Source organism: Nyctibius grandis, chromosome 28 (assembly GCF_013368605.1).
Source record: "Nyctibius grandis isolate bNycGra1 chromosome 28, bNycGra1.pri, whole genome shotgun sequence".
Lineage (NCBI taxonomy): Eukaryota > Metazoa > Chordata > Aves > Nyctibiiformes > Nyctibiidae > Nyctibius > Nyctibius grandis.
In genome coordinates this window covers 5,568,621-5,595,662 of record NC_090685.1, presented here as the reverse complement: position 1 = coordinate 5,595,662, position 27,042 = coordinate 5,568,621, and the positions used below count along the sequence as shown (strand labels likewise).

Here is a 27,042-nt window from a genome sequence, read left to right as displayed (position 1 = left end):
ATCATCCCGGCACCTTCAGCTGTGGCTCATGGAGAAGAGGAGCAGCTAACTCCAACCAGCCTCCTCGGAGCTGTGCTGCTCTGCACAGGGCAGCTGTGAGCATGCTGGAGCATTAAATGCCAAGCAAGGAGAAGGAGCTGAAGAGATGCTGGTAAGGGAGCATCTTGCAGCCTCCCTCCCCGGGGGAAGTTCTGGGAAAGGACTCTCATTGCCATAAAACAAAGAGAAAACAACAACAGCAACAAGAAAAAAAAAAAAAAATCCCCAAACCCAACAATCTTTGCTTCCTGGAAAAATAGTTTCTTAAATGCTCGGGGGAATCAAATAACATTTCTGAGTCACGTTTCCAAAGCAGATGATGCTTCTGAGCAATGCAGGACGGAGATTACTGCAAACCTAGCATGTAATTCATCCCCATTAAACTCCACTTACCGCACTCACTGTGGATCGACTCACCTTTCATTTCAATTCACTGCAGTTTAAAACTAGACAGAAGCGCGACCGGCTCATCACCCACAGCAGCTGCCGGCAGCACTGAACTGCACTGCGGGATGACGCTCACTCCAAACGAACACCACGGCGGGCCAGACACAGGGCTTGACCTTGGGGACACTCATAAACCCTACACGAGGACCATGGGATCCTCCCTTGGCAGGACACACCGTGCAGCACCACAGGTGTGCATCTGGAGATGGTGGCAGCCCGCTTACTGCCTGACACAGAACGTATCTGGACTGAGCACTGCAATAACCCTCCAAAGCTCATCAATGGGGGGTAATAGCACAGAAAGATCCAGTTCCTTGGGGCTGCAAAGGGAGGACAGACAAGCTCCCTAAAATAAGCAAGGGTGTGAGTTTTGAAGGCATCACCTACCCTTTGGAAATGAGCTGGCTGGAAGTTCAAACATCAGCGTGCCCTGCCATAAACTGCCCAAGTGCTCACATCCTTAGTGACACAGCATGTTATTTCAGCCCTTAAAAACCGTATCCCAGTGAAGGACTTTGCGTCCAGGACATGCACAGTAGGGCTGAAGACTAATCCTGTCTTTGAAGGATGCAGGGCTTGACCAACGCAGGGAGAAAGAACTGGCAGCTGGGTTTTCATGGCAGTTTACCAGGATATAACTATGGAAGGAAGATATCAAGATATTAATGGCCTTCCTTTGCATCACGCTGCAAGAACCTCATCTCCACTTCGGGATTCCACAGCATGCTAACCATGCCCTGCACTCACCTCTCGCTGCACAGAGCCATGGTGGGTTAGTAAGTCATAGAATCATAGAACGGTTTGGGTTGGAAGGGACCTTAAAGACCATCTAGTTCCAACCCCCCTGCCACAGGCAGGGACACCTTCCACCAGACCAGGTCGCTCTAAGCCCCATCCAACCTGGCCTTGAGCACTGCCAGGGAGGGGGCAGCCACAGCTTCTCTGGGCAACCTGGGCCACTGTCTCACCACCCTCACAGCAAAGAATTTCTTCCTAATATCTCATCTAAATCTCCCCTCTTTCAGTTTAAAACTCCTACCTCTCATCCTATCACCCCATGTCCTTGTAAAAAGCCCCTCTCCAGCTTTCCTGTAGCCCCTTCAGGCACTGGAAGGTGCTAGAAGGTCTCCCCAGAGCCTTCTCTTCTCCAGGCTGAGCAGCCCCAACTCTCTCAGCCTGTCTCCAGAGCAGAGGGGCTCCAGCCCTCTGAGCATCTCCGTGGCCTCCTCTGGACTCGCTCCAACAGCTCCGTGTCCTTCTTCTGTTGGGGGCCCCAGAGCTGGACGCAGCACTGCAGGGGGGTCTCCCGAGAGCGGAGCAGAGGGGCAGAATCCCCTCCCTCGCCCTGCTGGCCACGCTGCTGGGGATGCAGCCCAGGACACGGTTGGCTTTCTGGGCTGCCAGCGCACGTTGCTGGCTTGAGCGTGTGGCAAGACAGAGCTATGGTTACAAACTGCATACCTACCATCCCCGCCACAGAGAGAGCCCTGGAGCCAGCCAGGAGCTTATCATCAGAGCCAGAAGCACGCAGGGAATTCCTAGGGCGAAGGGCAGCCTCTGCGAGGAGCCGGAGGGAGCGGGATAAAAGCCTCCAGCCCACGCGTGCTTGCAGCTGCTTGCTCACCTCTCTCACCCTCCCAAACATGCCTGCGTGTGCCGGGGAGAAGGCGGTTGAGGGCTTGGTTTGTGCAGTCCTCCTCTTGCCGCAGAGCAGGATCAGCCCCTCGAACCCCGCTGCCTACTGACTCGAACGCCTTCCCGGCCACTTGCAGCGTGGAAGGAAATGACAGTCTGCGGGACACACGGCGAGCACAAATGCCACCATCCCAAAACACTGCTCCTCTGCACCGGCCCCTGTCTCCGTCCCACCCCAGGTCCTCCCCCCAGCACCCCTCTGCCAGCGCAGGGCCGGGAGCCGCTGTGCACAGGGGAAGGAGAGATGAAGACCTCCCCCAGGTCTCGCTGGGGTTTTCTCTCGCTGACTTTGCTCCCATCAGCTCCGCGAGCTGCTGCAGCCCCCGGGGGTAAGCCCAGCTTTGCACAGCGCTCACCGGAGCGCAGAGCTGAGTGGTGCAAAACCTGCTCCGGGGGGGTTTGGCAGCCTGAGCTCAGCTTGGCTACCGCAGAAAGGCTGCGGGCAAGCTGGCGGGCCTGCAGGCAGTGATGGTAGAGCCTACAAGCCCCATCTCCCCTTGCCCACTGACTCCTCTCTCCCACCCCTCTGGCTGCCACTCTCCCCGTCCTCCCGCCTGTCCCCACCACGGCCATGGACAGGCACATTATTCCAGACAACAAACCAAACTCCACCCCGTAACTCTTTCCACTGCGGCGTGCAAGAGCCCCAAGTCACACACCGCCGTCTCCGCACGCCCCAGCCGCCCTCTTGCCGGTAAACAGGAAACCCAGAGCCCTCAACAGCCTCCCTGCCCTCCTTCGTGGGCCACCTTTGTCTTTTGATCCCCCCCCGGCTGCTCCCACCGTGGTCGCTGCAGCAAGCGCTGCTGGCTGCCAACCCCACGCACTCGGATCTGCCCGCCAGCGCCTGCATTTACTGGAGCAGAGCTCAGCAGCTTTGCAAACCTGCAGGGAGGGTTGTGGGGGGAGCCCAGACCCCCCCAGGGCAGGCAGGGGAACCTGGCAGCCAGCCTTGAGCAGGGAGTGGAAATTAAAAAGGAGAGGGCAGACGAGTGGAGGCGAGCTGGAAGCACAGCAGAGGTTCTCCATGAGTGCAATGAAGGGAGAACTGCAGAAAACATACTGGAGATGACGGCTAAGCACCGCCCCAACACCCACAGCACCAGTGAGCTCCCCAGGCGAGGGCTGGCGTGGGCTCCGGGACAGTGCCCCACCATGGGTCTGCACCTTGGATCCTTGCTGGGAAAGACCTACCAGGGATGCGGCCAAAGACCAGGAGGTGAGCTTCTGGTGGGGTCCCAGCACCGCTGGTCACATACATGCCTGGGCAGAGGAACAAGTGGCAGGTAATCCAGGATGAACCCTTCAAAAATAAGCACCCTGTCACCAAGGTGAGCCACAGCTCGTCCTCCCCAAGCCACCCTCTCCCACAGCATGCTGTGGAAGGCAGCAGTCACTGCAGAAGGTAGGAACTTGTCTTCATCCCACGTGGACGGTGGCAAGAGGAGGAAGAACTTGGTGCCACAGTGATGGCAGAGGTAGAGGGAAGCTCTCTGCTGGAATGGCAGGGCTGAGATGTCTCAGAGCAGGGACCAGCAGCAAGCAGGGACAGATGAGCAGTGGATGAGATGGGAAGCCTGGAGCATGCTGGTCATCCTCCAGCCCTTCCAGGCAGGCGTTCAGGCAGCAGCCAGGAGAGGCTCTGGGAAGGAGGCAGCAAAGCCCATCCAGCCCGGAGATGCTCTGAACTCCTCACATGGTTCCATGTTGCACGCTGAGCCATGCCATGGCCATGCAAATAGGTTGTGCTCTTGACAGCCTCCCAAGCATCCCCCCAGCCTCCCACCAGCACAAAGGCCTGGCCCTCCGCTTGCCTCCAGCACTTAAAATGAAGGACATGGTCACATTTCTGGGCAAAGAGCCTTCCCTTCAGCAGGAGCGGGTTGCATCAGAAAGCTGACCCCAGATCCACCCCCTGCACCATTTAAGAAAAAAACCCACCAAATTACTCTCTGGTTACATGAAAACCAGATCCACCCTTCAAGTCATTTAAAACCGAAACTGTCTCCAAGCCTCATTTAACCGCTGATGGATAGGGTGTTGTAAGGTCTAAGGATAAGGACGCCCTGGAACCGGCTCCAAGGGTTGCAAAATCTCCACCTCCAGAAGAGTCCAGGAAAGCTGTAAAACTGACTAAATAAAAAAAAAAAAAAGAAAAAGCTGACAAAAAGAGGGTTTAGCCCAGATTACCTTCCAGGATGGATTTATCAGGGACAGCCTCCAAGAAAGCACCCACCCCCTCGATGAGCATGGCTCGGTGCAGTGTGTCTCCCTGGGGACAAACAGTGCAGTGACAGCCACATGGTCACTGCCAGCCCAGCTTGACCTCAGCTGGCTGACACAGACTGATCCTGCCCCGGGGCAGCAGAAAAGCCTCCAGGCAACTCTGGCAAAGAAAAAGAGGTTTTTTGGGAAAAAAAAAGTTTTCCTGCTTTGTAACATTGTGGATCCCACCGAGCACAACCCCATGGTTGTCCCTAGGCTCCCCGTCACTGGAAGGGGCACTGGGTGGTCAGACCCCAAGGAAAGGCTGCTGAGGGAGAAAGAGGGGAAAAAAAGACACGACTCATATGTGCATGCGGGTAAAAATAAGAGAAATCTATTATGCAACAGCATGGAGAATGAAGTAGTGCCATCTCCTGCTTAACATTTCAGTGACAGCCCCCCGAAATGGACATCCAGGCCAACACCAGGTACCAAGAGCTGCAGGAGGCTGGAGGAGGACTGCAGCCAACCTGCTCGTGCCGGGGTTCACCACCTGGTTTATCGCCCAGCCCAGGGCTGCTCTGCACCCGCTCAACGCTGCGGATTTGCTGCCTGCAACCGAACACCGCTCATCAAAAAAAAAACCCAACCAAAAATCCCCCGTGACTTCAGGGGACCAGTCAAGCGCACGCTAAGTGCTTTGCTGGACGGGGGCCAGAGCCCTCAGCACCTCGCAGCCTGCAGTCCCCTCGCCTGCCCTTCGCTGTTTATCAAGCCCCTTTTGCCTGCAAAGCTCCGGGCCAGCCCAGCTTTGCTCCCCGCACGGACCCATCCCCATGTCCACCAAGGAATCGGGCAGGCAGGAACTACCTGAGCTTGAACTTGGCTGGACCGCAAAAACAAAGGTGGCTCTTACAAAACGCACATCGCACCATAACGAACGCTAAGAGTAACCCCAACCCATCAGAAACACAGTTCAGAGGGAAGAGCCGCACGTCTCTCATCAGTACAGGTTTTCAGAACGATGATAGCTCAACTGCTCAACCCCACAAGCCTCCCTTAACAGAGGAGACAGAGGCAGACTGTTAATGGTGAGTTAGATGTCTCTGCACGGAGACACAGCGATGGGGTTACTGCACCCTCCTCCCGGCCGCGCCAGCCATCAGCTATCAGGTTTCTGAAGGACAATCCCATGCCATTAACAGATGGCTTATCCAGACAGCACAACAAGAAACCAGCTGAGGCCTCTAATTCGACCTTACTGCTTTTTCAGAGGGCAGGAGGCACGGCTGAGGCATCCACGGGGGCCAACACAAACACCACACCAGCAGCGCCCTGGGCCCCAGCGAATCCCTCATCCTCTATGAACTAAAAATGGCCACACTGCCCTTTTAGCGAGGCACCAAAACCCCTGTAAAAAGCGCTCTCACCCCCACCACTGTCCCAGGGAGGGACACAGCCACCCTGGTGCTCAGGTGGCCGTTGGGTCCCACAGCGCATTGCCGCAACATGCAGGTCCTTCTCCTGCCTCAGGAGAATCACAGAAGGGTTTGGGTTGGAAGGGACCTTAAAGACCATCTTGTTCCAACCCCCTGCCACAGGCAGAGACACCTTCCACCAGACCAGGTTGCTCCAAGCCCCATCCAACCTGGCCTTGAGCACTGCCAGGGAGGGGGCAGCCACAGCTTCTCTGGGCAACCTGGGCCAGGCTCTCACCACCCTCACAGGAAAGAATTTCTTCCTAATATCTCATTTAAATCTCCCCTCTTTCAGTTTAAAACTCCTACCTCTCATCCTATCACCCCATGTCCTTGTAAAAAGCCCCTCTCCAGCTTTCCTGTAGGCCCTTCAGGTACTGGAAGGTGCTAGGAGGTCTCCCCGGAGCCTTCTCTTCTCCAGGCTGAACAGCCCCAGCTCTCTCAGCCTGTCTCCATGGCAGAGGTGCTCCAGCCCTTGGATCATCTTCGCGGTCTCCTCTGGACTCGCTCCAGCAGCTCCATGTCCTTCTGCTGTTGGGGGTCCCAGAGCTGGACGCAGCACTGCAGGGGGGAGCACCTCTGCCCAGGCAGCAGCAGCGCACGCCAGGCAGCCCCCGCAGGGCACACAGGGATGCGGGCACCGGGGCTTCCTGTCTGCGCTGCTGCTGCCTCCGCTGTGCCCCAGGGCCATGTGTCCTGTGGCTTCTGAGCTCCGGTTCCTCCCTCCCCTGTCCCCCCCAAAATCCTTATCAACTGCAGAGGAAACTAGAGGAGATGTGCAGGGAGATTAGGAAATGCAGCTAGGCAGCTGCATCACTCTGCGGGTCGTAGGAGAGGGTGTGAGGAACTGCCCATCCCTCCTCCATCCCACGCACCCATGGTACGGGCTGGAGCAGGGAGGCAAAGATCCTGCCCAGACATCACCCTGCTCCTACATGGCACTGGCGACCTCTCCCCAGGCTGTCCCAGACCTTGCTGCTCCACCAGCTTTAGCCTCACACAGGTGGCCTTCAAGAGCTCATGAACATCCTCCCCGCTGCTAGAAGCAGAGCTGTGGGCTGGCAGCTGCCTATCCTGTATGATCAGCACATCTCTCCTGCTTACTCTCAGCTGCAAGAAAATACGAGTTAAAAACCCAAAGTTGATCCCCCAAGCGAGCAGAGCAGGATGCTGCTATCTCACAGCCTCTGCCCGCAGCCCAGCACAGACCGGGGATGTAAAGGGTGGCAGTTTCCACTCTGCTGGTCTCAGCCTCCCAGGGACAACTTCATGCTCAGCCCCAGCTGGCCTGAGCCACCTCCCTGCCAGCGCTGCCACCGTGTCCATCACCACCGAGAAGGGAGGCTTGGGAGAAATGGGGGTAGAAGACATCGCCCAGTGCATCCTGCCCTAATGCCAGCTAATGGCCAGCAGTTAATTAGCAGGTGTGGAGGGAACACCTCCACAGGGGACTGTCTCTTCTCTCTTCACTGCCAGCACAGCCTTGGCAGGGGTGTTTGCAGGGCCCATGGTGGGGCTTGCTGGATGCAACAAGCAACTGTTGCCCCAGTGCCACAGCCAGGCTCTCCGCCCCAAGCAGATGAACTTCTCGCAGGGGACACTACCCTCCTGCTGCCTCTCCCAGTCTCCCCCAAGCTTTCTCCCATGTCACTGGAGACGGAACATCCCATACAAGCTGGTCACCGGGGCTTCCTTTGCAGTCCAAGGAGGGATGGGCACTTCAGTCCAACCCCACACAAGCGTACAAGGTAGGTGGGAAGAAACTTCTTAGGAGTCACATCTCTTCCATGACTACTGGAGAGAGAACATCTGGCCCATACCTCATCGCTGGGGTGGCCAGCGGGGAACAGCTTGGGAAGAGCACAGAAGAGGGGAGCCCATTTGGTATCTCCCCCCCAGATACCCTCCCACCACCCAACACTTTGCAGTTTGGGGTCTCTCTTAGAGGTCCACAGCAGGGTACAGGCACCCAATTTTAGGACAGCCACTATGAGGACTGGTGAACCCCGAGCAACACAAATAGTCTACAAAGTATGAAAGCAGAGTCACAGTTCACGGTGCAGAATTCACCCGGCTCAGTGCTGGGTCTGGGAAGCACAACCTTCCCCCTTGCTGGACACCAGCAACCCTGTCCCTCCAGCACAGCCCTGCGAGGGCAGCGGTGGGGAGCTCCAGGAGATGGCAAACACCAGGTGAGGGCCCCAGTAATCCCCTTCCTGGGATGCTTCGGGCCTCCTTCTTCTCCTCCATGGAAATTTTGCCTGCATGGAGTCATGGGGCTTTGTACCGGGATTTCTGGACTGTGCTGGGCATCCAGGGCTGCCGGTCGTATCCACTCCCACGCACAAGGCTGGCACCCATGAGAGTACTGGACTAGTTGCACCTTCACCATGCAGGACATGGGAACACGTTTCCACCCCAAATACAATCAGAGCTACTCCAGGTAGGGTAAGTCCCAGTTTTTGGTCGCTTGGACACTGCTCTGAAGAAGTCCGTGTCCCTTCCCCAGATGAAATAAGGCCGGTGGCACCCTGCAGAGCCACCCTTCAGTCATCATCCTGGCCTGTTTGAGAGGCACAAGCTTCCACTGACTCAAATGGAAAGGGGAAGCTTCGCACCAGTCCTTCTGGACAGACGGTCTGTCTAGGGATGGCTCCATAAGCCACCCCCAAGGTGACCTTCTTCCTGCATGGCACCGAGGGCTCCATCCCCCTCAGCCCTGCCTGGGAGAGAAATCTAATGACCTTACAGGAGCATAACAAAAGCGAGGGAGGATGGGGGAAGCTGAAGATCTGCGAGCACAGCTCCACCAGCCTGCCTCTCCTGCTCTCCCTCCCTCCCGGGCGGACACACAACGGTAAGGAGATGTGAGAGGTTCTGCAGAGGGCAGGGACAGATCGACAGGGGCACCCGATACAGCACCTCATCTTGGCACGGAACAGGGCGAGATGCTCAAGAAAGTTGCTCCCTGCACAGGTGTCTTCCATCAAAGGGCCCAACAGGGAGCACTTCTGTGCAACATCCCTGCATCCCTCTCCTTGAGCTTACAGGGTCACTGATGTCCCCAGACTCTCAACCTGGAGGACTCCTACCCACTGCCAGCACTGTCTGGGAGGGGAAGGGGAGGGGACTGAGCAGACAAAGGGCAGACATGGCAATGCAGCAGTTCCTGAGCGCACAAGGCAGTCAAAGGCCCAGCTCAACAGCTCACAGCCTGACAGCCGGGAGCTTGACAGGGCCAATGATGAAGCCTTGGCAGAGGTGGATCTGGGGACCTGGGTGTCCAACAGCAGCAAGCTCTCCTTGGAGCTCTTTGGGGATTTTTGCACCCAACACAGGTGCCTTCTTGACTCTTTCTGGGGAGTCATGCCCCACCACAAAGCAAACGGAGACAAGAGTGAGCAAACACTGTCCCCAGGACAGGGCACAAAGGGGAGGAGTGAAAACTGAAGGACAGAAAAGATTTGTCACACTGCCAGCAAACGCCAGTGACGTTCAGATGCCGTGACTCAGTTTCCATCCATCCCACTAGTTGACACAATCCAGTTTCCGTGACAGCGATTTAACAGCAAAGCTGACCGCTGGTCCCGACGTTCAGTGGGCAGCAGGGAGATGGCTCGTTCCTGTCCCTACCAGGGCCTGAGCTCTTCAGGATCAGGGTAACACCGGGAAGAGAAGAATAGGATGAAGATTCCACCTCCTGCTGAGCCATTTGAGGTCACTACAACAACCTGACCTCTTCCCCCACCATGCTGAACTCAAAAGCTGTTTTGAGACAGGAAGGACTGAGTATTCGCTAAAGCACAGATGTGATTTCCAGATGTGTGCCCTCCCTAGATCTCCCTGTGTGCCATTATCTGCAGGAGAGGCCCCAGAGGGCTGTACCATCTCCACCAATAATGCAGGGAGTAGCTGAGTCACCTCCTCGTGTCATCTCCTCCTCCTCGGACTCTCCATGCGAGTCCCTTCCACCCACCATGCCGTGAACCAGAGAAAGAGGAAGAGTTACCAGAGCTGCTGCTGGTGAAATCAAACCTGCTCTGTCCCAAAGTGGTTAAAAATGGAAACAATGACTCTCCTCTTCCTTTTCACCAGTTTTGCTCTGTCTGCACTAACCATGACGGGACCACCGATGGTGCTGGCTTCACCTTTCATCACCAAGGCAAAAGTATGGTTGATAACCAGTCAATGGCATCTTCTTACAGCACCATCCAACCAAAGATCTCCAGGCACTGAGCAGATAACACCTAAGACACACACCAGCCTAGCAGGAGACATTATTTTCAGTTTACCTGGGAGAAGCAGCAGCTCTCGGTGATGGTCTTCACACCAGGCTCCTCTACCATTTGGGTTTGTTTTTTTCTTAATGACCTCATCTGGGATTTATTTGGTCTCCAGAACTGGACACTACCTCCTGCTTGCACACCGACCTGCTCCATGGTTCGCACCAAACCTGATGTGCCAACGCTCAAAAATTTCACGCCTTCATCTCTAGGCCTTTTCATAACATGCCCCAGAACCTGAGGGACCATACTCCAACCAGCAGCAAGACCTTGAGAACAGGCTGACACAAGGCATTAAATGACATATGAGACATTGAAGGGGGGCAAAAAAGGAAGAAAAAAAAAAAAAAGATAAATCAGTTTCTGTTGCTTTGCTGGGACGTAGAGCCAAGTTGTGCCCCAGCAGAGCCACCTCCCCACTGCCCAACAAGCCTGGGGAGCCCGGCACCACTCGGGGTCTCCTCTGGGACCCGGGAGAGATTTTTGGTCCTCTGAAGTTGAGGAGGGCTGTGAACTGGCAAGGATGAGCAGGACAAGGACTGCAGGCTCCAAGGAGAGGGGGAGGTATCCAAAGTACCCTGGGATCCTGGCCAGAGGAACCAGAGACTGATGAGTGACACTTGTGGGACAGGCTGGCAGAGGTCCCCGAGCATGGCAGCTCGCAGAGACGAGGCAGCAGGCTCTCTGCTTCTGCTCCGATGCAGCCCAGGAGCACAAGAGCCTTGCCCTTCGCTCACGCTGAGAAGGACCATGTCAGGCAGCACCTGAACACTCAGCAAACAAACCAAGCCAGCACCCCGGCCACCTCTCCGCCACCTGGAAAGCGAATTTATGGGGTGCAGTCTTACGGGGCAGGGTGCCAAGGGGGTTAAAGTCCTCTTGGACATCCTGTGCTCCCAACATGGCCAAGCCCCCACCCACAGCCACCCCCGTTATCTGGGGCTGGGGACTGCACGTGCAGAGCCACCCCCCAGAGAGGGCGAGGAGAAGGAGGGATGAAGGACGCCCGGCACATGCAGGAGGGATGTCCTTTAATCGCTACATCACCTGGCACTTCTAGGAGCAAGTAAACAGGAAAGAGACTCTCAAGCAGCTGCTCTACGCAGCATCCCCGCGGGGCACAGCCTGCCGTGACAGCTTTCCTTGACGTCCCCGCTCTGTGACAACAATTTCCAGCCCTGGCCGGTCTGGCCCTAGTGTGGATAGATGCTCAAATGGAGCAGGATGGGGCCCTGCCCAGCGCAAGCCCGGGAGGAGAGGAGCAAGACACACCACAGAGCGAGCCGGGGAGCTCCAGCTGCAGGTACCTGTTGAACACACAAACTTTTCTTCTTTTACCCTTCTCTAGAGGTATCCTTCCAGTTGCTCTGTTTCAGCATCATCTTCCACCATCTGCTCTCCGAGCTCATTTGGCCAAGGGGAAGAGTGGGGGTTGTGGGGGGGAATTTATCAAAAGCATTGTAAGGACTTCAAAATTTCAGCCCCTCTGATTTCTGATTTCCAATGCCCTTAAACCTCAGAGCACACTAGAAGAGAAAAAAAAGCCTTCTCCACTGACTTCAGACATTTCCTTTGATAACAAGGTTCAGACAATGGTTTAAACTCAGAGCTGCACAGAGTTTTTGCGCTTGAAGCCCCACACCTCCTCACCACATGCTGCAAGCTCTTCCTGGGCTCCCCATCCCCCTCCTTCATCATGTGCTTTACACCAGGTCCTACTGAACCTGCAACAGCTCAGGAACGGGGACACAGCACGAGGGGCTTGCTGCAGCCCCAGCCAGGCCACCCGGCTCCGAGAAGCACTGTCACACACCTCCGAACCCAAGCCACCAGCCCAGCTTTTGGTTGACCTGCCATTAAGCAGAGACTATTGCTGTTGGACCTCATGAGCTATGGCCCACCAGCGGCATGGTCCTGCTGGATTTCTACAGCCGTGCAGGGCTGGCAATCGCAGGCTGCTCTGGAAGAAGACTCGCAGCTCCTGCCAGCCAGTTTCACGGCCTGGGTAAGATGCTCAGCACAAACCATTTGCAACGCTGACCCCAGCAGGATCCCACTTTGGCAGAGATAGAGAAGATGGACACACAATTGAACGGGCTGCACTTCCAGCAGCTTCACAGCTTCACCCAGGGGCTGAGCTGCTACAGCTGGTCAGGGCAGGGCACAAGCAGAGGCTCATGTGATAGTAGCCAAAACTGCAAGGCTGTTTCAACTGAGGGCTCATACTCACAGAGCTCCTGCTCCATCCCAAGTGTTGGCAAGCATTACATCCCAGCCAAGGCTGCCCACCACGGTGGGGTGGTGTCACTTGGGTCACTTCCCAGGGGACACAACAGTCCCAGCGCTCTCTGGAGGGGAAGGTCCCAGCCAAAGAGTTTCCCAGGACCACCAAAATTAAACGATGGCTGCACTCCTGAGGCAACTTGGTGGTCAAGCCTGCTCCACCCCATACAATGCTTGGGGACAGGGACCTTAGCACTGCTCAGGGATGGGGACTTTAGCACCGACTCCCCTCCAAAGTCCTGCTGAGACTGCAGGCAAGCCTCTTCTCCTCCATCTGCAATCTGCAAGATACGCAGAAGGTCACGCGCCTGCTCGCGCAGGGCCGGGCGATGGGTATTGCTAACAGCCGGCACGTCTGCGGGATGTTCGCAGTGCACACCAGCGTGATTAGATAACGGAGCACAGCAAACGCTTCGCCGATAAGAATGATTGCCCCGGCTGTGCAGGCAAGGGAGCTGAAACAAAGAGCAGTAAAGAGATTACAGACTGGGTTGGGTGTCTGCTGGCTCAGCTCAGAGATGGGGCACGTTAAAAGTCCTGTGTGAAACCCCCCAACAAAACTGCCCCCGGAGATGGGAGGTGACGGCACCGAGCACGCGAGGTGCTCCTCTGCAAGGCCCCATGTTCAGATCCCACTTACTCAGATGCTCCTCTCCTCTCACACAGTGTCCAGCCAACACGGCTGCCTGCAGGCAAGGAGAAAGCCAATCATAGAATCATTTTGGTTGGAAAGGACCTTTAAGATCATCGAGTCCAACCGTTAACCCAGCACTGCCAAGCCCACCACTAACCCATGTCCCTCAGCACCACATCTACACAGCTTTTAAATCCCTCCAGGCATGGTGGCTCCACCACTGCCCTGGGCAGCCTGTTCCAGTGCTTGACAACCCTTTCAGTGAAGAAATTTTTCCTGATATCCAAGCCACATCGCTTCTGCCCCAAAAAACTTGGAGCTCTCAGGCTCTCGGTGTAGGTGAGAAGCAATCAGTCTGACACTACGCAAAACCTCCCCAGCACGTTTTAATTAGTGGGTTTAAAACCCATAAGCCAATACCTTTCACGTGGCTGACTGGCAAATGAAGGAGCCAGAGGGATGGAGAAGGTGGGTGCAGGTACCACCGTGGAGCACAGGTCTCCCAGCTGGCTAACCTCTAGCTGCTCTCTAGGCTGCAGAGAAGCTTTTGAGATGCCAAGGGAGGAGTTAATTTGTGACGTGTCTTACTGCTGCATGAGTAGGGGTCTTCTAACCTGTTCCTCCTGGAAGATGCTACTGAGAAGAGAAAGGCGACGACAAAGGGATGCAAAGCGAGGGAAAGAGGCTGTTGCAGTTTGGAGGGGAAGGCAGGGCAGAGCTCGTTCGCCTTCCCCAGTTTAACAGAAATCTCTTTGTAAGCAGGAAGGGGATTGGCAACGACACAAAAAACACCTTCGCTCGAGAAACTCCCACGGCAGAGCTTCAGCAGGGGAAGCTTTAACCATTACGACGGTCACAAGCCGCACTCCCACCTTCCCTCACCAGCAATTTCTGCAACTCCCTGCTCGAGGCACCTCGGGAGAGAGCTCCCCTCCTCCCAGCCCCTGCCTGCGGCAAGGGGTGCTGGAGCAGCCCAGGCGGGGACCTCCCGGAGGAGCTGACCCTCCAGTTAGTTTATCCTTGAAAGCCTTTTATGACTTCTCAAGGTCTCCAAGCCCCTCAGCTTATTCAGATGGCCTCAAAAAAAAAAAATTAAATAAAAATTAAATAAAAATAAAAAATACAATGCTGTGCCTCGGTGGACTAATGGAAAAGGCAGGTAGCTGGGGAGGGTGAAGTGAGTACAAGCCGCCCTTCAGAGTCGCTTTGTATTAATATTTTACAGTTCCTGCCTTTTCTTTTACACAGGCGATGACTTTTCTCCACCTCCACGGGACTGAGCTCATTTCACTGAAAGCAAAAACTCAACCAGGGTTTCAAGGTGGTTTTTCCCCCCCCCTGCCTCTCTCTCCCCTATAAAACAAACATCTGCTCCAAATTTTCAGCTCGCTCTCTGAGCAAACTCTCTGAATTTTCTGACGTGTTTCAAGGCAAACAGATCAATTAAGAGCTGGCCTATAACCCCCCAGCATGTGCAGTTATGAATGCAAGACCCTTTTATATAAAAAAAAAAAAAGAATTACGTAACACAGGATGTTTAAAAAAAAAAAAAACCAAGCATAAAAGACAACTGACTCGAGGGATTAGCTCTACTTTGCTTTGGGTGATTAACAAAAAGAATGGAAAATTATTAAAGCTCTTCCCATCGTAACAGCCAGGCCCTCTGCTGAGTTGATTAGCAAGAAAGCGATGCGTTGGTAATTAGAGCTGGCTGAAACCCTTCTGGATAAAAACAAATATTAATTGGAAAAAAAAAAAAAGACTTTTTTTCTTCCCAAAGCAGGATGGCATTTTGCACAGTTTCAGTTTGGAAAAAGTACAGAAGAAGGAGGTGATCGCTTCTCAAAGGCTTCCCGCATGGACCAGGCTGCCCCCTCCTCCCCGCTCCTCAGCTGAGCCAGAGCCACGGCGCTCGGGAGGGAGCCGAAGAGCTTAAAGAGCAGGAGACGGGTCCTGTCCAACAGGAGAGGTTCTCCATCTGGGAGCCCAGCTGGCTGGAGCCCCCGCTCTGCCCGCCGCCGAGCCAGAGCTGCCCATGGAGGGGAGGAGCAGGGGACACACACGCCAGCAATGAACACACAAGGTCACTCCACGCTACACTCGCAAAGCGCTACACGAGGGTCACGAAGCAAGGGGATGAAGAAGAGGACTGCCACACCAGCAAGGGCTCTCCCCTCCTCTTGCCACCAACACCTCCCGGCTCGTGGGCAGGAGGAAAGCAAGGCTGGGCAGTTTGGTGGTGGCCAACCAGGCTGGCTGGTTGCCTGAATGTCTATGGCATGTGTGGTGGTGCCACCCAACCCACCTAACACCAGCTACTCCCCGGTCAGCATCCCCCCGGGGTCCGATCTCACCGCTGTTAAGAGATGCTGTTCAGCACTAAGGGCTTTGTCTCTACGTGCCAACAGCTCCTTCCCGAGGCCAGGTCAGACCCCTCTCGCTTCAGTAAGTAACTTGAAATAAAAGATGCCCCATCACCTCTGAGCACGGGCAGCGTGGCCAGCGGAGCTGGCAGCCACACACCCGTTCGGTCAGCGAGATGCTGTCAGACCGACGGCACACCGCTGCTGAGGCACCGAAGGCACGGAGGATGGGGGCTTCCCTGGACCTCCTCTCCAGCGGCGGGGTGACCTGAGGCCTGCTCAGGCTCTGCTCCCCTGCCAGCTCCAGGTCAGCACGCACCAGAAAGCCAAGCACCACCAAAACGTAGCTTTTCAGGAAGGAGAAGGCAAACCACCGGTTGACTATTGCAACCACCCGGTGTTCAGGAGAGACCAGAAGTACTGACAGACAAGCACCCACAGATCCTGGGCAGGCAGCAGCTCCGCATCACCACCCACAGCAATGTCCAAGCTCTGAAACGAGCAGCACCACACCAAGGAACAACAGCTGTGACTGTGCCCAGAAGCCCTCTCCTCCCGGCACACCGTAACTTTAGCCCATGTGCCTGAGGCCACCTGGAGACGAGCCAGCTGACCCTCTGTCCCCTCATGCACTGCCTGCCACGCAGCAGGGGCCTTCCTGAGCTGCAGCCACCGGGGCTGTGCTCTCCCCAACAGGGTTCGTAACGGAGCCAGGTGCCCCAGCACTGCCCAAATACACATCTCATTTCTGCAAAACCCACCAGGTGCAGAGAAAGGAGCACAGACCCTCCACGCTGGGGTGTTCTTGGAGACAGATACCTCTCCAAGACATGGCCATCTACACAGCCGTGCCCTGAGTCCGAGACCTCCATATGTGATATACCATGGTGTCTCTGTTTAACCCACACCTGGGGCTAAACAGTAACCAGATGTTCTATCACCCAGCGTCCCCTCCCTGATCCAGAAAAGGGAATTGGGAAAAGGAGGGAGATTTGTGGGTTGAATTAATAAAATAAGAAAACCAACATCAATACTAATATAAAAGACACAGAGTTATACTCATCCCATAGAGCGGTGGCAAGTTCCTCCAGGGATCACAACCATTGAGAAGAGAGGAGGAGGAGAAAGAGGGAGAGGAAAGCAGAACAAAGAAACCCCCCCATCCCCAGCAGCTTTCCCATTTATAGTGAACCTGACTTTACCGTTACAGAATACACCTGTGGCCAGCCTGGGGCAGCTGCCCTGGATTTCACTGCCAATGGCCTTGATCACCATCCCACAGCTGGCCACAAACTGAAACAAAATGTAAAAGAAAAGTGATTCTATAAATTTTATCCCCACGAAACCAGGACACGTGGATACTCATGTTTTCTGATATGGATAAAACCCCAGGATCTTTCCCTCTTAGACAACTAACTTGTGTCCAGGGGGTTCTGAAGCTCCTTGCTGGTGGTCATATCTCAAGAAACACAAGAACATTCATTACCGATTCATTAACACAGCAGCCTTTGACCTGTAGACCCCCAGAGAGATGCTGTTCCACATGAAGGAACATTTCACCTCCTGACAGCTCCTCTGCTCATGGCTTTACTCATATTGCGAGTTGAGGCCAAACCAGTACCACCACAAAAAGTAAACCCTGGTCTTCCTAACAGCCCCAACCTCCTGCTCCCCACACCAGCATGGCTTATCTTCATGGGGAGAACTGGGTCAGTCATTGCTCATGGTTAAAACTACCCTGCACTGTAAGTGGTTACCTTGACTCCAGATCACTTCCCCCTCTGGTTCCCATGACGGCCATGTGAACATTGTGCCAGTAAAGGCTGGTCTTCGAGGGGGAGATGAGCCAGGAGGGGAATACATCAGTGCATTTGCCACGTGAAGTGAAAACCCACGCACATGGGTTTTCCCAGGCATCCTTTTTCCGCCCAGAAAGCACATCCAGATAAAAACAGGGAAGCTGGCCAACAACCTTCTATTGCTGGCCATTGATCGCGTGGCTTTGCCTCGCCTGCCTAGATACACAGTCACTCTTTGTGTACACAAGCCGATATTTCCACCTGGAGCTCCCACGCTCTGTCCAGGAAGTGTGAAAGCAAAGCTCTACTTCTCAGCCCTGCGCAGGAAGAGGGGCGAGAGGATGGGTGCTGCTCAGGGTGCTGGGTGACACCAGAGGAGGGGACTGAGGACAGGGTAAGATGCTCGGGTGCAGAGAGGAGGCCATGGGGAAAGCATCCGGCATCAGAGAGATGAGGCTGAAGAGATATGGCAGCTCTTCAGGCTAACGTCCTCTCTCTCCAGCATGGCCCATCTTGCCTCTCGGGAGGGTTCACGCGCTGCGGGAACATCACACGTGTTGGGAGGCACACGTGGGGAACCCAGAGCCCATGGCCACCAGCCGGCCAACTCGCTTGCGGCACAGCAGAGGAGCCCCAAGTAATTTTACACTGTGACCTTTAAATGAACACGAGGGAACTGGCTGTCCCGTGCTCCCCAGCTCTTGCTTTTCTTTCGCTAGAAACCTGTGGATTTTATTATTTTTTTAATCTGATCACCTCAGTCCCCAGGACACGCTCTGTGCTTTTATTGATCTGCTCTTGGCTGTCTGCACAGCACAAGAAGTCCTCACAGCCGTGACATTATCATCATTGTTACCACCACAGCTTTGGTACAGAAGTTAAAGTTCTCTAAATTTCCCTGAAGTTCAGGGCCCGGCCTTACAAGGACTGCAGCAGGTTTGTAGGTCTGCCCACAGGAGCAGACATCGTAGACATCAGTGGGGACCTCCATGGACCCATGTGGTCTCTAGACACTAGAAACCAGTGCCTCGCCAGCAAAACAGATGGGTGCTTTGCCCTGTTTTAAGAACAACTTAAACCCAGGGCCAACGGGGCGCCAGGCTCTCCTCCCTCTCCCACTGCCTCAAAGCTCCTAGAGGTCACTTTGGGAAAGGTATGGGCGAGCTTCACGTCCTGGTGACGCTAACAGAGCCCACGGCTCCTTCCAGATCTGCCTGGAGACGCCACTGGGCAGAAGCTAGAGGACTCCAAGGGTCTTAAGGCAAACCAAAGCCCCAAACTGGAAGCACCAACATTTTGTTGTCCTGCCACAGAGACATGACCAACATCCCCACCTCCTTTCCTCACCTGAGCCCCCTGGCAATACTAACAGCACCCAACCCTTCCACCCTGGGCCAGCACCATGTGCCAGGAGGGACGACAACCCCTGCATGGCCTCACTGCGCCCCAGTCGCATCCCTCAGTGCGGGGAAGGCTGGTGCTGACACGGCACCGCGCCAAGGCCAGCGCCAGGACCTACGTCACATCACCTTCGTGCGCGTCCCCTCTGCCTCGCCTCCAGCATCGAACAGAGACACTGTCCTCGTGCTGGTGCGTGTGGGGGGAAAGGTGATTTAAGAGAAAGAGCAGTAACCCGGGATGCCAGCGCCGAGGTTACAAGTTTCCCAGTGCAGGGCCTCCCTACTCGCTCCCCCTTCCCACCCATCTTTTGTGGTTTGACACACACATTTCTTGCCCACCTTCTCCCCTGCCCTCCTGGTGCTAGAGGTGCACACCACGAGTGGGGACTGCACCCACCGCTGCACACGGGGGCTGGGGGACCCGGCCCTGTGCCGGCCGTGCTCCGCCTGACCCCGGGCCTTCGGTCTGGGGCAGACGCGCAAAGGGGATCAAGGGTGAGGAGGGAACGATGTGACAGTATTTGGGGTTGTTTTTTCTGCTTTTTGCCCTTTCCGTTTCATCTCATCCGTTGCCCCCAGACGCAGCCCCAAAAGGGCTCAAACTAATCCCGCCTGCCTTTGAGGCTCCTGACGGCTTTTGGGTGCTGGGAGCCAAGGCAGCACCCAGGGAAGGGCACCTGCTTCATCCCGGGGCAAGTTTGATGCCGCCGGGGGATGCGGCAAGCCGGGAGGCGGCGCCGGGGCGGCCATGGCGGTACCCGGCCCGCGCATCCCCCGGCAGCCGCTCACCGGGCAGGACCCCGGGCACCCCCTGCGCCCCGCCGGCTGCTGCGCGGGGAGACGCCGGGCACACGGGGGCTGCGCTTTATTTATGTGGGTTTTTCTCCCCCCACCAGCCTCCCGCCGCTTCCCGAGCGGGCAAACGGCGGCTCCCCGCGACGGCTCCGGCCGGGGCCGCCCCGCACCCACCGCCCCGAGGGACCGAAGCCCTTTTGCCCCCGCTCCCGGCCCGGTCCCCGCCCGCACTCACCGGCCCCCTCGATCTTCTCGGAGCCGCGGCTCCAGGTGACCTGCCGCGTCTCCAGCTTCACCTGGAAAGTTTTGCGTTCGGGTCGCTGGGACTTTTTGGAATAGAAGAGGGTCATGACGGTGCCCACCTCCAGGCTGCGGCAGAGGTGCGCTGCCTCCGCCTCGCTCGGAGCCCCGGGGCCGCTGCCCGGCCCGGCCGCCATCAGCGCCGCGAACAAAGGGGAGCGGGAGCGCCCGGAGCGCCGAGCACCGCCCGGGGGGCGGGGGATGGGGGGGCAGGGGGGGGAGGAGGAGGAGAGGAGGAGAGGAGGAGGGAGGAGGAGGAGGAGAAAGAGAAGGACGAGGAGGAGGAGGAGGAGGAAGAAGGGAGGGAAGGAGGAGAAGGAGCAGGAGGAGGAGGAGGGAGGGAGGAAAGGGAAGGAGGGCAGGGAAAGGGGCGGTGACGCGGGGCAGAGCGCGGCGGGGCTGGCAGGGGGCGTGTCCCGTCTCTGTCCCCCCGCAACGGGCCGTGGGGGGTCCCGGTGCTGCGTACCCCAGTGCTACACACCCCACACGGGGGTACCGGGGCACCCTGCACCCCACAGCACCCCTGGGGCACCAGAGGTACCCTGCACCCCACACCATGCGTGCGGTACTGGGGACACCCTGCACCCCACGTGCATGGCACACAGAGGTCCCCAGTGTGTCACGCACCCCACAGCACAGGATACAATGGGGGCCCGGCACCCCACAGCGCAGCTTGCATGGGGTCCTGGGTGTGCAACACACCCCATGGCACGGTACGTGGGGTGCCAGGGGTGTCACATCCCCCAGCGCTGCATCCCATGGGTCATCACCCCGGTGCACAGCCATGGGGCCGAGGGGCTCAGCCCCCCGAGCCTCCTGCCGCTGCCCCAACACTCCTCGTGTCCACCGTGGGAGCTGTGTGGGGTGAGCGGGCACACGTGGGGACACAGAGGTGAGCAGGGCACCGGGCAGGCTGGCAGCTGGCCCCGGGAGCTGCTCTCCTCTCCCTGCCCTCCCCGGGACATCCCCAGCCATGCTGCGCTGGGACAGGCCAAGTGGGGTGGCTTTTCCTGGGGACAGTCCCCTCTGTCTGGCTGCCACTGGCACCAGGGCATGGCTCCTCACCGGGGCCAGGCCTGTGGCTGCTGCAGCTTCTCCCCCATAAATCATGGCTGGACCTGTGCTGGTGGGGCAAGCGGGATGGGGTTTGCAGGGTGGCAGGTGGCATCGTGTCCCTGGGGGGTGTGTAGGGAGCTGGGGGTCGTGGGAGGCTCTCCAGCCCCGCTCCAGCCCCGCTCCAGTCCCGCTCCAGCCCCGGTGGGAGGCCACACAAAAGCGGGGTTAGGGAGGGGATCAGCGGTTGAATTGGGAAGCGTTTCAGGGCCGTTTGCTCCATTCATGTGGTTAAAGCCTGCAATTTCCCTTTCTGTGGGGCTGGCCTTCCTCCCTGCCGCCCGTGCCCTCCTCCCCACCAGGGCACCCCAGGTTGGGCTGTGACCCCAGGGCTGGGCTGGGGACGGCGTCCTGGGTCTGGTGGTGGGTGCGTCGCCCAGGAGCCGGCCTGCCCGAAGGTGAGCACAGCCCCGCTGCAGGAGAGCAGTGCTGGCAGGGATCTCCTCCAGGGAGAGTTTGGAGGGGATGTACCCCTATATATAAGTGCATAGATATATGTATATATGCGCGTGTATACAAGATATACCTATATAAATGCAGATATATGTATATATGTGTATGTATACAATACATACCTATATAAATGCACAGATACATGTGTATATGCATAGGTATACAATATATACACACCCATACGTACACCAATGCATGCAGGTGTGTTTGCAGGCCCACGGCAAGGCAGCGTGTGGCCGAGCAGCCCTTATCTCACCCTCCAGCTCATGGGTGGGCCTGGCAGGAGCATCGCTGCGGCGCTCATCACCCAGCGCACCCCAAACGCGAGCAGCTCCCTCTCCCACTGCTCCACCCACCTTCCAAGGGACACGCACGAGCACATGTGTGCACACACACACACAAGCAGCCCTACAAGGTTCGTGGTTGTATCCTACCCGATATCTGGGCACTAAAAAAGGCAGGTGAGGACAAACGTACTGAGATAAGGACCTGATCCTGCCCTTATAAAAGTGACCAGCACCGTGAGGGGTGACAGGACACTGGGGATGGGCTCAGCTACAGCAGAGCTGCCGGTGGCAGCCAGGTGAGCCCGGAGCCATCGGCGCGGGACCCTCTGCCCCGCTCCCCGGGATGAGCCGCTGGGGAAGTCGCTCCGTGCTCGTGTAATGGCTTCGCTTGGCAGGAAGCAGACGGCTCCCAGCGGTCTTAAAATAGCTGATCATTATAGGCACACCCTTGTTTTTGAGGGCAAAACCTGGGAAGGGAGCGTGGCCATTGAAGAAACAAAAAAAAGGTGACTCCCTCGCTCCCAAACGCTGATGGAGAGCAGCCGGCCCGGAGCCCTGGGCGGCCGGCGCATGGAGGCGGTGGTTTGCAACGAGGTGTCTGCAATGGATATTTTTTCTTTTCTGAGTTTGACTCATCACGTTTTAGCCTTGCTTTAACTCTCCGTGTCCACGATGCTGCATGCCGAGGGATTTCACAGTTTAATTTGACAGCACGCGAAACCGTTTTTGCCTGTCTGCTCCTGTCAGCCTCGCTTGGTGGTCCCGGCCCCCGTCCATCCTATGGTAGCCCTGCTCTACCCTGCCCGGGCTTTGGCCCATGGCAGGTCAAAGAATTTTGCTTTCGAAGCAATTCCCTGGATCACATTCATCACACGGCTGCGGTGAGCTCTGCAAGGCTCCCCTTGCAAACACCTCTGCGGAAGGGGTTTCCCCTCTTGCGCTGGCCCCAGCACCTGCGGGGCCCCCCCAGCCCCGGAGCGTGGGGTGCTGATCCCCTGTGTCCTGCGGGACCCGTGCAGCAGCAGCATCCTGCACCCAGAACAGGCAGCAACAGCCCGGTGACCCCCGGCTAAGGACAACCCCTGGCCTTGCTCAAGGGCTGGGGAGCAAAATCCAGGGAAACCTAATCCTGAGGGAACAAAACCCCACAGCCCAGCACCCCTCTGACCCCAGTGTCTGGGAGTGGACACGTCCCTCTCCCATCCTGGGGACCGCGCGTGGAGGGGACGTGCCCAAACCTCATCCGAGCGAGCGGCACTGGGCATCTGGCAGTCCCCGGGAGAGATGCCCCACTCGGGGTTATTTATTCATATCTGTTCTGCGCTGCCTGGGGTGGGGCAGTAAGAACCCAGCCCATGGGCTGAGAAAATCACTGTCAGGGAAGAGCTCCCCCCGGCCCTGCAGCGAGCGGGGTCTGGGAAACCCACAGGGACTGGGGAACCCACGGGGACTGGGGTGCCGTGGTGCCTCTGGCCCCGGGCTGGTGTTAGCAGACACAGAGCAGCCCCAGGCGGGTTTTTGCCGGGGATGGAAAGCAGACTCGCCTGGAGCTGCTGCGGGTGCTGGCGTGGTGCCTGCCATGCGCGTGGCGTGCGCAGCGAGGAGCTGGGGTGAAGCCGTGCCTGCAGGCAGGGCTGCCTTCCCCCCCCCCAGCACCCTCCTGCCCCTTCCAGGCATTGGAAGATCCCTCTGGATTATAAAACGGCACCTGATGGCAAACCCGCTGCAGCTCCAGGTTCCCTCTCCCCAACCCTGATGTTTCTAGGCGAGCCCACACGGTTTTTATATCCTAAATTCACCTGGTTTCAATTTCCAGCCCCTGAATCCTGTAAGACTTCAAGGGGGATGGGACTGCGTCCAGCAGGGTTTGCAGCCTCCCCTTGGCCGTCGGGCCCTGTCCATGGGCTAGCGACGCACAAGATCCAGTTTCAACCTAAATTTTGCCCTCTCAGCTGGTCACATCACTGCTGCCTCAGTTTCCCTCGCTGCCAAACACAAGCCCTATTGCAGGGCAGGAAAGCTGCACCGGGATGGTGGGCTGGGACAGGCAAGGACCAGGCGCTGCAGTGATGGGACGCAAACTGAGATGTGGCACGTTTCGTGGCCATTTCTCCGTTCACAGTGAGGCAACAGGATCTGGGAATTCTCCATTTAAAGGGTGGGATGTGCAGTCCTGACCCTGCTGCGCCACAGGCAAAAATACAGATTAAATCCTCCGCCGGTCCCTGCCCCACGGTTCAGAGGGAGCCAAGTGCCTTGTCAAGGGCTGGCTTTGCACCACCATACTTCTCCCTTCCCCTCACAGGGAGAGGCACAGCACACCCCAGCCTGGGACACAAGCCCGGCCTCACACTTCCAGGCAGAGCCCGGGCCGAGAGCCGCGGCCCGGCCTGGCCAGGGGCCCCCGCCGTGCCCGGGGATGCGATGCTGGGGTGGGGGGATCCCCCTCTGCGGGGATCAAACCATCTTGCTGCGGAGGCAGGACCTGCTGCACGGGGGCTGCAGAAACATCACGGTGCCAGGCTCACCATCTCCCCCCCAACCCAGGGACCTCAGGGACCTCACGGCCCAGGGCCCGAGGTGAAAGACCACGCAGACACCAACACTCAGTTAGGTTGTAGGAATTTATTTTAAATAACCTACAGTTGATTAAAAGGGAATTCATGATAAAAATAGAAGATACTTGTTGAGGAAAGGCTGCAGGAAATGGTCTTCGCACACACACTACGCTAACAATGCCTCTAAAACTAATGATTATAGCAAAAAAAGGTTTCACATTAAAATTCTGCTTTTTAAGTTTTTAAAATTTTTTTACACAATTACAAAAGAAAAAAATAAAAGCCCTAAAATCTTGATTATTTTCCTTTTTGGACCGATGCTCATTTCCCTCGAAATTTATTGACCTGTGAAACTTCTTTTTACACAATAAAATCTTTCAAGTAAAAGAGAGGAGTGGGGCTTAGAAAAAAAGGGGGGGCAAAAAGGTAAAACAGTCTGACAAACCTAAAAAGTAGATATTCTTGAAGTGTACAGAGCGTGTTCAGAACAAAGGGTGATGGGAATGTCATCTGTTGCCAATTCCACTTGTCCTCAAATTCCACACGCATCTCCCCATCAGACGGCCCCCGCCCCCCGCCTGCTCCCCAAATCTACATGATCTTTAAGATCAAGAAAAAAAAAAAAAGCTGTTTAAATATTTTAAAATAATTAAAAGAAATAAAAATTCACATTTTAAAACAAAGGAACACTCAAGTCAGGAGGCCGATTTCCCATCACGCTTTGCTCTGAACAAATGTGGTGGATATCTGTAATTCATGTTCCAATGCCGCAACTGTTTCAAGTGACAAATTAAAGAAGATTTGGGTATTTCCATGACTATAGTGACAGCTGTAACAGGTGCGTTGGGTTTCTTAAATTTTGTTTGTTAAATTCTGAAATGGGGCGGGAGGGGGAGGGGAAGGGCAGGGGTTAAGGAGTCCATTTTCTATTAAAATATAGAAGTTATTGCAAAACCCTAACTGTAAAAACGCACCAATATAATTGGATTTTGTATACAGTAGCTAAAGATTCCCACGCTCTCAGTGTGATGGTGAATTTGCCTGGCGGAAGGTTGACAAATCCCCCATCCACTTGCCCTGCCTCAAGAGAAAAAAACCACACAAACCAGACAGCTAGAATTTGGATCTCTGAAACATTTTTAAATAAGTTGTCCATAGGACAACTGGCTCAGCTCCTTTAGGATATTTCCAGGTTATGCTTTCTGCAAGATGTTGGCTGTTTCATCTGATGCTCACTTGCCCCCTTCCTCCCCCTTCCCCAGCATCCAAGGACAAGTAAGGCTCACAGTTTATCAATCTCCCTCAAAACCAGGCGACTCCCCCTTTTTTATTTTTCCCATAAAATTCAGCTCATTAAAAACAGGTTAAAACTCATAATCTTCCTCTGCCATGTCGATAGCCCAGGCGAATTTCTCTCGTTGGGTTTTGTTATAAATCTTCTCTATAGGAATTCCCCACTTCTTACACCTGCAGAAGAGGAGACACTGTTGGAGTCAACACAGCACAGGCACTCAGCCCCTCGCTGCGCACAACTGCCCCGCTCTGCCCCGGCGCCTTCCTAAGCTCTGCTCCTTCACAAGACACGCCACCAGCCCCCCGGCGTTAGACCCGGCAGGTTCTCCGAGCCATCACCTCCCAGCGTGGTGCTGGCTTTGCCTGCCCTCTTACGCTTGCCTCCAGAGACTCTTTTACAACTTCCTGAAACCATTTGAAGATACAAGTGAAGGCCACAGACAGACGTCTCTGGCAGCACAAGGGCCCTGCTCTCAGCCACAGCCCTTGTCTGCTAACTGCGGGGACAAGACCGAAGCGAAGGGGTGGTTCCCTCCAGCACAGCCCAGGCAGATGCTTACCAAGCAACAGAGATCCTGGGATCCAGATAGTTGAGTTTGGAGGTGCCCAAAGCGATCTGCTTGTTCTCCTCCCTATCTGTAGCCTGAACCTCCAGCTTCATCAGTTGCTCCTCAATCCTCTGCACTGCTTTCTTCTTGCTTTCCACTGTCCTGGGGTGGGAAAAAAAAAATCAAAGCATTTAATTTCTGATGCCCTGCCAGGCTTGAGATGGCAGCACTGTGGGAACCCAAAGGGACTCTGCTTAAGGTAAGCGATGCCACCAGCCACAAAGGGCAGCTGTGTCAGCACAGATGGTGACACAAAACACTCAGCACATGCAATTAAGAACTGACATTTTCAAAGAGGCAGAGCAGAAATCTTAAGCAGCAGTTTCGTTTTAAAGGGTTGGAAGCAACAGCCTGAACTGTACTGATGCTACCCCCGCTTTGAAACCAGCCCATCTATCCCTCTGTAAGTCATGCCGTGATTCTGCTTTCAGAGCTCCCTTAACTCAGCACCCCTGTGGCTATTCTGCAGAGCCCACGCAGAGTTTGAGTACATCGTCTGCACCGTGGGCTTCCAACGGAGCAGGGCAGAACCCAGGAACGCGCATGTGCAGTTGTGTAACTCCTGGCTCCCCACTAAGATGGCAGTGCTGCACACTGGACCCATCGCTCTGCTTGGTCCTGGGCAGCAGCGTGGCTCAGCACTGGCTGGTGCCCAGCTCGGAGGTCTAAGAGACACAATGGAGACTAATGCTAGAGACCACATCAGGAACTGCAGTGTCAGGCCACCCTATGATCCTCAACTTGAAGGCCATTTCTTCACTCACAGAATAAAGAGAAGACAAGAAAGCCCCAGGAAGTCTTGCCAGATCACAGGCTGGGGAAACAAAATACAGGGTGAAGGACCCATGTGGAGCCCAGTACTGGGAGTACTGCACAGCCTAGTAACACCAGCCTTACTTTTTAGACTTCTCATCCCTCCGGACCTTGGCATCAGCTTTGGCGCTTTTCAGTTCTCTCCTGGCATCAGCTAACTGCTCCTTCTTGGCATCGATCTAGGAGAGGCAAAACC

At 55.9% G+C, this 27,042-nt stretch overlaps 2 protein-coding genes across 4 annotated transcripts in view; both read right to left on the bottom strand.

The window, feature by feature from the left end:
* Positions 1-19,908, bottom strand: part of PLCG1 (phospholipase C gamma 1) — a 47,059-nt gene extending 27,151 nt beyond the window's left edge. For both annotated transcript variants that reach the window (XM_068419599.1, XM_068419600.1), the window contains exon 1: positions 19,657-19,908. In XM_068419599.1, coding sequence (XP_068275700.1) covers positions 19,657-19,858 — 202 coding nt within the window. In that variant the 5' untranslated portion in view covers positions 19,859-19,908. The remainder of the gene's footprint in view (positions 1-19,656) is intronic.
* A 4,276-nt stretch (positions 19,909-24,184) lies between these two features.
* Positions 24,185-27,042, bottom strand: part of TOP1 (DNA topoisomerase I) — a 67,755-nt gene continuing 64,897 nt past the window's right edge. Inside the window, exons 19-21 of one of the 2 annotated variants that reach the window (XM_068419733.1) lie at positions 26,931-27,025; positions 25,986-26,135; positions 24,185-25,599 (exon numbers count right to left, since the gene is read on the bottom strand). In XM_068419733.1, coding sequence (XP_068275834.1) covers positions 25,497-25,599; positions 25,986-26,135; positions 26,931-27,025 — 348 coding nt within the window. In that variant the 3' untranslated portion in view covers positions 24,185-25,496. Of the gene's footprint in view, positions 25,600-25,985; positions 26,136-26,930; positions 27,026-27,042 lie in introns of those variants that run through there. The other variant, XM_068419734.1, reaches the window with a different exon arrangement.